Genomic DNA, 9,918 nt, shown 5'->3' with positions numbered 1-9,918 from the left:
TTACTTCCTGTACATTTTTTTAAAGTTTCGTGTTATCGACGGTATTGTTGTTGTTGTTGTTGTTGATCGAAGCAGATTTTTAACGGACGTGCCACCCCGTCACGCGCTCGTCTCGCTGGTCAGCGAATAGGAAGTGGGGACAACAGCGGGGCTCGTGTTGACGGAAGTGGTCGGTGTAACTGACGGACGGTTTTGAAGCGCCGAGAACCGCGGACGTCTGGGACCGGACGGCATCCTGGAAGAGCGTCCAGATGGCCGGCAGAGAAGAGCCGCGTTTCGACCCGAAAGGTGGGGAAGGAAGTTGGTTCGTCAGAAGGGAGAGGAAGCCACTCTGCTTTGGCCTTGTACAGTTGTGCGGTTCCGTGAAATTTGTTTTCCTGCATCTAACCCGTCCCAGTGTACAGGAGCAGGGGGCAGCGGTGGGCAGCGGGCAGCGGCGGGGCAGCGGCGGGGCAGGGGGCAGCGGTGGGGCGGTGGGCAGCGGTGGGGCAGTGGGCAGCGGCGGGGCAGTGGGCAGCGGCGGGGCAGCGGCGGGCCAGTGGGCAGCGGTGGGGCGGTGGGCAGTGGGCAGCGATGGGGCAGGGGGCAGCCCGAGGGCAGCGGGCTGCGGTGGGGCAGCGGCGGGGCAGCGGTGGGGCAGTGGGCATCGGTGGGGCAGCGGTGGGCAGCGGGCAGCGGCGGGGCAGCGGTGGGCAGCGGGCTGCGGTGGGGCAGCGGTGGGGCAGCGGTGGAGCAGTGGGCAGCGGTGGGCAGCGGTGGGGCAGCGGCGGGGCAGCGGCGGGGCAGCGGCGGGGCAGGGGGCAGCCGTGGGGCCAACTCCGGTTCTCTTTCCTAATTAGTTATGTAGCTCGTGATGGGAACTCCGCCCATCTAAAGACGTAGTAAACGCACCGCCTCGCAGTGACAGACTCTTCAGGATCCAAACGCATTACGCTTCTTTTTGCGGTACTCCGTGACCACGTGTTTGAGAAATGCGAGATAAATAAAGTTTTTCTCAGCTTACTTGCTTTCTATTCAGCTAATTCTTACTCTAGTCCTTCATGAATTTCCATGGCAAATCTTATTTCTCACGCCTTTTTTGTACCGTGGACAGGAGCTGGTGAATATACTGTAGCGACCGACTGTTGGTCCCATGAGCACATGGGACTGTTCATGTTCAAGCCCCTCCCCCCTTTTCTCCCCAATTGTACCTGTCCAATCACCCCACTCTTCTGAGCCGTCCCGGTCTCTGCTCCGCCCCCTCTGCCGATCCGGGGAGGGCTGCAGACTACCACATGTCTCCTCCGATACATGTGGAGTCACCAGCCGCTTCTTTTCACCTGACAGTGAGGAGTTTCACCAGGGGGGCGTCGCGTGTGGGAGGATCACGCTATTCCCCCCAGTTCCCCCTCCCCCCAAACGGGCGCCCCGACCGACCAGAGGAGGCGCTAGTGTAGCGACCAGGAAACATGTCCACATCCAGCTTCCCACCTGCAGACACAGCCAATTGTGTCTGTAGGGATGCCCGACCAAGCCGCAGGTAACACAGGGATTCGAACCGGCGATCCCCGTGTTGGTAGGCAACAGAATAGACCGCCACGCCACCCGGACGCCCGGTTTAATGTCCAAGTTGAAGTCGTTGTTTTGGCAGTGTGGTGTTCGTGTTTTGATTGTTGTGGTTGTGTTGTGTGGTTCTCGGCATTTGTGTGACCAGGGCAATGTTGGGGGCAGGCTGGCCGTGTGGCCACCGTGGCCGGGACTCCTGTGGCGATTGGTGACCTCCAGCCAGCGTTTATGTTGTGTGCGTCTGTACTGTTGGTACATGAGAGCATTCCGGGGCCATGTGGTGTATGGGGCACGGGGATTGCCATAAAACCCAAATTTCTGCCTCACGACGGCTTCTTCCACGCAAGCAAAATCCACGAGATGGTGATTGAGTCCTCCGACAGTCCATGGGCAGCTCCGGCCATCTTGGTAATGAAGAAGGACGGTGCTGGCGGTTCTGTGTGGACTATCGATACCTTAACACCATCACAAAAAAGGACTCTTACCCGCTCCCTTGAATCGAGAGCTGCAGCTTGGGGTGCCTACCCTCCCTGCCCCGGTTGATATCTCGCCAAACTGTCCACTGTCTCTCCAGTTGTCACCACACTATTTGCGGTTGTCATCCGGCCTTTTCCTGGAAGTCACTGGCATTGCCATGCTGAGTTAGTTCTTTGATACACCATGTGGCGCAACCTGGACACATTATCAGTAATGAACCTGGGGTCATCAGGTGTTTCGTGTCTTAACATCAGACACCCTCGCCCAAGCAACCCAGCCAGGGATGATCAAGCCCTGACTTGTGTCCAGGTAGCACATTATGCCACGTGTCACACCTCTTCATCCAGAGCCAATGGGAAGCCTTTTCGGTGGCTTCCAAGATGTTCCTACTGGCTCTTCTTCTTTGCAGCCCACAAATCGCCAAGAGTCCCAGGACCCGGTGTAGAGACTGGCCTGCAAAGCCCCTGCAGCCCACTTCAGCCGGCTCACAGTGGGCCTTCCACCCATTCCTCCAACACTTCGAAGGAAGTGTCAGAGGAATGGGTGGAAGAGAGCCAGGAAGGAAGGCAGGAAGCCAAGTATACAGGTATCTGCATACCTGGCTTTCTTCCTTTCTTGTGCCTCCTCCATCCGATCTTCCCAGGGGACAGTTAGCTCTAGCAAAACCACTTGCTTGGTTACCTCGGACATCAGGACCATGTCTGGCCTGAGTATGGTAGCTTGCAATGGTGTCCAGGAACCTCAGTTGTCTCCATAGGTAAATCTAAATGTTGTGTAAATGTTGTGTGTGACTGAGAGCAACATATCAAGTCAAATTCCTTGTATGGGGTCATACTTGACCAATAAAGTGACTTGACTTGAGTCTGTTTTATCCCCTGTCAGAGCACCAGCACCTGCGGTACAACCCGCTGAGGGACAGCTGGGTCCTGGTGTCTGCCCACCGTATGAAGAGACCCTGGGCTGGGCAGATAGAAAAGCCCCCAGAAGAACACATACCCCGACATGACCCCACTAACCCTCTCTGCCCAGGGAATACACGGGCAAACGGAGAGGTAAGGATCGTTAGATATATATTTAGGTAGATAGATAGACAGACAGAAAGACGGAGGGGGACCTTAGCATCCATATCTGCTGTGGCAACAGACTCATGTAGACGGTTCGGGTTCAAATCTTTCTGTGGCCTCTCATGTTAAACATGTTTGCAGACATACATGACTTTAAGGTGCTTTGGATCGAGAAATACACCACATTTCTACCAGATTTTACATAACATGACATGACATGACATAAGATGACTTAACATAACAAAACATGACATAAAATAACATGTCATAACATAACATAGCCTAGCATAACATAACCTAACCTAGCATAACATAGAATAACATAGCATAACAACACATAGCATAGCATAGCATAACATAACATGATGAAGCATAGCATAGCATAACATAACACAGCATAGCATAGTGTAACATAACCTAACAGCATAACATAACATAACACAGCATAGCATAACATAACACAGCATAGCATAACATAACATAACACAGCATAGCATAGCGTAACATAACCTAACAGCATAACATAACATAACACAGCATAGCATAACATAACATAACACAGCATAGCATAACATAACATAACACAGCATAGCATAGCGTAACATAACACAGCATAGCATAGCGTAACATAACCTAACAGCATAACATAACATAACACAGCATAGCATAACATAACATAACACAGCATAGCATAACATAACATAACACAGCATAGCATAGCATAACATAACACAGCATAGCGTAGCGTAACATAACCTAACAGCATAACATAACATAACCTAACACAGCATAACATAACCTAGCATAGCATAACCCAACCTAACCTAACCTAACAACATAACATAACATAACATAACAACAAAACACAACACAACACAACACAACACAATACAATACTGAGACCACAAAATAAGTTAGCCCCTCCTTGCTTCTCTCTAGGTGAATCTAGATTATGGCAGCACGTTTGTGTTTGACAATGACTTCCCTGCCCTGCAGCCAGACGCTCCAGACCCGGGTGAGAGTGTTTTATTTATTCTCTGGAATACACTCACCTTAACAAGTCACGTAAACAACTCTGCGTTCAAAACTTACCTATCCTGTTTCACGTGTTTCAGGGATAGTCTTGTACAGAAGTTACAGTATTCTAATTTTGACTGTCGTGTCTTGGGTGATCATCTTTTTACTAAGAAGCAAAAAGCCCACCGAGGCAAATTTGTAATTCGTGATAATGGGCTATGCAAATAAAAATGACTTGATTTAAGAAGACTGTTTAGATTAAAAAGACCTTAAAGGTGTTGCGTATAATCATTCTTAACACGTGATCCCTGCTGTTCAGTGATATGAATAATGACAAGAAGTCGAAGCAAACAAGGTGAACATTTTCCAGTAGAATATCTTTATGATTAATCAATAATTCAGGTGAGAAATCACAGGAGGTTGAATCAGTTCATCTGGACACAACATTTATTAAGAGAAACGTTTCATCATCATCTAAGTTGACCTCTCCAGTCTCAACTGACTGCAGGTGACCCCACCCTTATAAACAATACAGTGACTGCAGGTACCCCACCCTTATAAACAATACAGTGACTGCAGGTACCCCACCCTTATAAACAATACAGTGGCTGCAGGTACCCCCACCCTTATAAACAATACAGTGACTGCAGGTACCCCACCCTTATAAACAATACAGTGACTGCAGGTACCCCACCCTTATAAACAATACAGTGACTGCAGGTACCCCACCCTTATAAACAATACAGTGGCTGCAGGTACCCCCACCCTTATAAACAATACAGTGACTGCAGGTACCCCACCCTTATAAACAATACAGTGACTGCAGGTACCCCCACCCTTATAAACAATACAGTGACTGCAGGTACCCCACCCTTATAAACAATACAGTGACTGCAGGTACCCCACCCTTATAAACAATACAGTGACTGCAGGTGTCCCCACCCTTATAAATAATACAGTGACTGCAGGTACCCCCACCCTTATAAACAATACAGTGACTTCAGGTACCCCACCCTTATAAACAATACAGTGACTGCAGGTACCCCACCCATATAAACAATACAGTGACTGCAGGTACCCCACCCTTAAAAACAATACAGTGACTGCAGGTACCCCCACCCTTATAAACAATACAGTGACTGCAGGTGACCCCACCCTTATAAACAATACAGTGACTGCAGGTACCCCCACCCTTACAAACAATACAGTGACTGCAGGTGACCCCACCCTTATAAACAATACAGTGACTGCAGGTGACCCCACCCTTATAAACAATACAGTGACTGCAGGTACCCCACCCTTATAAACAATACAGTGACTGCAGGTACCCCCACCCTTATAAACAATACAGTGGCATAACGACTGAAAACAACGATCAGTTTCACATACAACAACTTGCTGAGACTACAGGCCCTGAACCATCGAGGTTCTTTTCCTATCAGGTCCCGGTTCTTGTGGAATAACCTGCCTGCTGCCGTCAGACAATCAGAATCTGTTGAGTCCTTCTTTTTTTTTTAAAATCCCCTCCCCCCCTTTTTTCCTCCCCAACTGTACCCGTCCAATAACCCCACCCTCCGAGCTGTCCGGGTCGCTGCTCCACCCCCTCCACTGATCCGGGGAGGGCTGCAGTTCTCCCTTCCCCCTGAACAACTAGAGGAGGTGCTAGTGCAGTGACCAGGACACATACCCACATCTGGAGTAAGAGTACACCTGTCACCATCTTACAATGCTGTGATTGCAACTATTCCCCAGTCCTCTGTGACTAGTACACATGGCCATTGTAACTCTAGTTAATGGTCACACCCATTTTTGCATATGAAACCGATCATTGGTTTCGGTCGTTATGCCACCATGTTGTTTATAAGGGTGGGATACCTGCAGTCAGTTGAGACTGAAGAGGCCCCTTAGATGATGATGAAATGTTTCTCTCGATAAACATGTGGCCAGATGAACTGATAGAACTTTCTGCGAGCTCCAGTAGAATAGTAGAGGTTACAACCGTATTGCAGTGCTCTCAGCAGATACCCGATTGCTCCATAGTTTGCTGTAGACTTGAGTTTTTTTCAGTAGTTGGGACATTAATCAACAACAACTACAACAGGCCTAGTACTTTCTCCATTCATGTGGTCGAGAGGAAGGAGGGAAAAGCATTTAGAGCGTAGGAGACGGCAAGCGGACCAAGGGACGTATCGCTCCCAAACGTGTTTCATCAACAGCGTTAAGTTTATCTGTGGAACACGATGAAGAATTTTCATGATTCTCTGCTCTACAGGTCCAGATCAGGATGTGCTGTTCCAGTCTAAAGCTGCACGGGGTGTCTGGTAAGAGTCAAGTCTTACTGCCCAACAAGTTAAAGCTACAGTCCTGAGTAACGTTATCCTGTTCTGACTTTCTGACATCTGTGTCGATTTAGGCTGGCAGTAGACCCTTTGTAAAGGATGCAATGTAAGGAAAATTAGGCCCATCTGTCATTAGCCTGAGACTCAAACGTAGCGAGGTTTTCTTGAGACTGCTCTTGAAGAAAAATATCTTAGCACATTGAAAAATGACATAGCTTTGTGTGATTTAATGACTTCCCGGACAGCTGCCTTTGTTTCCGTCTCTAAATTTCCTCTACCAGCTTGTTCTCTCATATCTGCTCGTTAGACACGACAAGTTCATCTTTTCTTCATAGTCAATACCACCTGCCTTCTTAATTAATTGCCCTAATTATTCATATTTTCCTTGTGAGAAGTAGGGGTTGCTTCCGGGAGCCTGCAGTAGGGAGTTAAGGTTCCTTCATGTCTGCTGGCCTGCAGGCTGGTGGAGAGAAGCTGTAAAACACGATTTATAATCAATTAAAAAGACAAATCAGTTTCAGTAGCTGACATTTTTAAGTCAATGAGCTGTTTCCCCCCATTACACAGATAATGAAAACTGGAAATAAATCATTCCTAAGTATCAGAAACCCCTATTCAGCATGTTATGTTGAACGCTACCAGCAGATGGCGGTGTTGCTTAAAACGTAGTCATGACGGGGTGGCGGAACAAGACAGAAAAGAAACTGGATGTGAATCAACATCTGGGGCAACTCATGCTAAATGTTTAATAATAACAGTCACTATATTTAAAGATTTTGTTTGATACAACTGAGTTCTGCTACATCCAGGAGTGTTTCGTTGTTTCTGAATAGTTGATTCTTTCTGGCCAGCTTAAACAGAAATGATTTAGTTCTGCGGCGAGATCTAGTCAGGAGGCGACAACACAAGTAAGTGCCAAAAAACTAGGTTCAAGTCTGATCCATAGGTGTCAACAGGCAGTGCACAAAGGTGGATATTGTAAATATACTTGCTGAAATGGGTGTGAGCCCCTAGTGTTATAGCTGGATATCCCACAGGAAGAAGTGGAAGGGATGATCCGCTGTGGCGACCCCTAACGGGAGCAGCCGAAAGGAGTCGTAGATCCATCCACAGCGGGACTGTGATTAAGGAGTGGACACGGAAGCAGATAATAGTTTGTGGCACGTTGGCGCAATGGTTAGCTCTGTCGCCTCACAGCAAGAAGGTTCTGGGTTCAAACCTCGGGGTTGTCCAGCGTGGGGGGGGGGGTCATCCCAGGTCGTCCTCTGTGTGGAGATTGCATGTTCTCCCGTGTCTGCGGTGGGTTTCCTCCTTGTGCTCCGGTTTCCCCCACCATCAAACAGAAGAAAGAAAACAATACATGCATGTTAGGGTTAATACTCCTGTCTGATCCTGACCGAGGCATGGCAAGACGAACTGGAGTTGGTCCCCGGGTGGTGCACAGCGGCTGCCCACTGCTCCTAGCTACACAGCTAGGATGGGTTACATGCAGAGAGGAATTTCCCTACGGGGAACAATAGAGTATATATTTTTTTGAATTTAAAAATGTTTTATCTAGGCACTTGGGGAGAGGTACAAAGTATATGGATGTGTGTGTTATCTGAAAATATACTGCTCAAAAAAATGAAGGGAACACCTAAAAACACAATATAGACCTCGATGAATGAAATATTTCAGCTGAAAATCTTTATTTATTAGACAGAGGAATGTGTTTAGAGCAAAATAACCTAAGAATGATCAATGGAAATCAAAATCATTAGCCCATTAAGGGTCTGGATTCAGAATCATACTCAAAATCAAAGTGGAAAATGAGAACATAGGCTGATCCAACTTCTGTGGAAATTCTTCAAGACGATTCAAAATGAGGCTCAGTAGTGTGTGTGGCCTCCACGTGCCTGTATGCACTCCCTACAACGTCTGGGCATGCTCCTGATGAGACGACGGATGGTCTCCTGAGGGATCTCCTCCCAGACCTGGATCAGGGCATCGGTCAACTCCTGGACAGTCTGTGGTGTGACATCACGTTGGCGGATGGTACAAGACATGATGTCCCAGAGGTGCTCGATTGGATTCAGGTCTGGGGAACGTGCAGGCCAGTCCATAGCATCAATGCCCTCGACATACAGGAACTGCTGACACCACTCTGGCCCACATGAGTGACGAGCATTGTCATGCATGAGCAGGAACCCAGGGCCCACTGCACCAGCATATGGTCTGACAATGGGTCTGAGGATCTCATCCCGGTACCTAATGGCAGTCATGGTACCTCTGGCTAGCATGTAGAGGTCTGTGCAGCCCTCCAAGGATATGCCTCCCCAGACCATCACTGACCCACCGCAAACCGGTCATGCTGGAGGATGTTGCAGGCAGCAGACGTTCTCCACAGCGTCTCCAGACTCTCTCACATCTGTCACATGTGTTCAGTGTGAACCTGCTCTCATCTGTGAAGAGCACAGGGCGCCAATGGCGAATCTGCAACCAAGATGTTCTCTGGCAAAGGTCAATCGGGCTGCACGGTGTTGGGCTGTGAGCACAGGCCTCATTGTGGACGTCGGGCCCTCATTACCATCCTCATGCATTCTGTTTCTCACTGTTTGAGCAGAAACCTGCACATTAGTGGCCTGTTGAAGGTCGTTTTGTAGGGCTCCGGCAGTGCTCCTCCTGTTACTCCTTGCACAAAGGACCAGATAGCGGTCCTGCTGCGGGGTTGTTGTCCTCCTGCGGCCCCCTCCACGTCTCCTGGTGTACTGGCTGTCTCCTGGTACCTCCTCCATGCTCTGGACACTGTGCTGGGAGACAACATCAAATCTTCTTGCCACAGCACGCGTTGATGTGCCATCCCGATGAGCTGCACTACCTGAGGCAACTTCTGTAGGTTGCAGATACCGCTCATGCCACCTCTAGTGGTGAGGGCACTAGCACAATGAAAAACTAACCAAAGATCGGCCAGAAAAGATGAGGACAGGCAAATGGTCTGTGGCCACCACCTGCAAATCCATTCCTTTTATAGGGGTTGTCTTGCAAATTGTCTAATTTCCACCAGGTGAAATTAGACAATTTGCCAAACAGGTGAAATTGCTTCACAAATCAGTGTTGCTTCCTAACTGGACAGGTTGATATCTCAAAAGTGTGATTGACTTGGAGCTACATTGCATTGCCTTATGTGTTCCCTTTATTTTTTGAGCAGTGTATAAACAGAAACAAATAACCGTGTATGGTTTCAGATAGGCGGTATAAATAAGGCTGGAAGATAACCACAATCTGTGTCCTTCAAACACAGCACTGCCAATATGCACGAAACATCAGTCACATAATGCGAGCTGCACCCCACCTCATCCACCTAGCTACATCGCCAGCTAGCATGCTAGCTTAACGAGCCATTAAGGGCAGAAACATTAACTTGCTGAACACACTTCACAAAATTAGGTGCATAGGATGCACAGAAGCGATTTAAAAATAAATATATCTACCATCAG

The 9,918-nt window shown here is 48.4% G+C and overlaps 1 protein-coding gene across 1 annotated transcript in view; it reads left to right on the top strand.

The window, feature by feature from the left end:
- The first annotated feature begins 109 nt into the window (after positions 1-109).
- Positions 110-9,918, top strand: part of galt (galactose-1-phosphate uridylyltransferase) — a 49,985-nt gene continuing 40,176 nt past the window's right edge. The window contains exons 1-5 of the mRNA XM_056291178.1: positions 110-288; positions 2,905-3,074; positions 4,026-4,101; positions 6,376-6,424; positions 6,517-6,523. Coding sequence (XP_056147153.1) covers positions 252-288; positions 2,905-3,074; positions 4,026-4,101; positions 6,376-6,424; positions 6,517-6,523 — 339 coding nt within the window. The 5' untranslated portion in view covers positions 110-251. The remainder of the gene's footprint in view (positions 289-2,904; positions 3,075-4,025; positions 4,102-6,375; positions 6,425-6,516; positions 6,524-9,918) is intronic.

Source organism: Lampris incognitus, chromosome 12 (genome assembly GCF_029633865.1).
Source record: "Lampris incognitus isolate fLamInc1 chromosome 12, fLamInc1.hap2, whole genome shotgun sequence".
Classification (NCBI taxonomy): Eukaryota; Metazoa; Chordata; class Actinopteri; order Lampriformes; family Lampridae; genus Lampris; species Lampris incognitus.
This window is presented reverse-complemented; position numbering and strand designations above follow the sequence as displayed.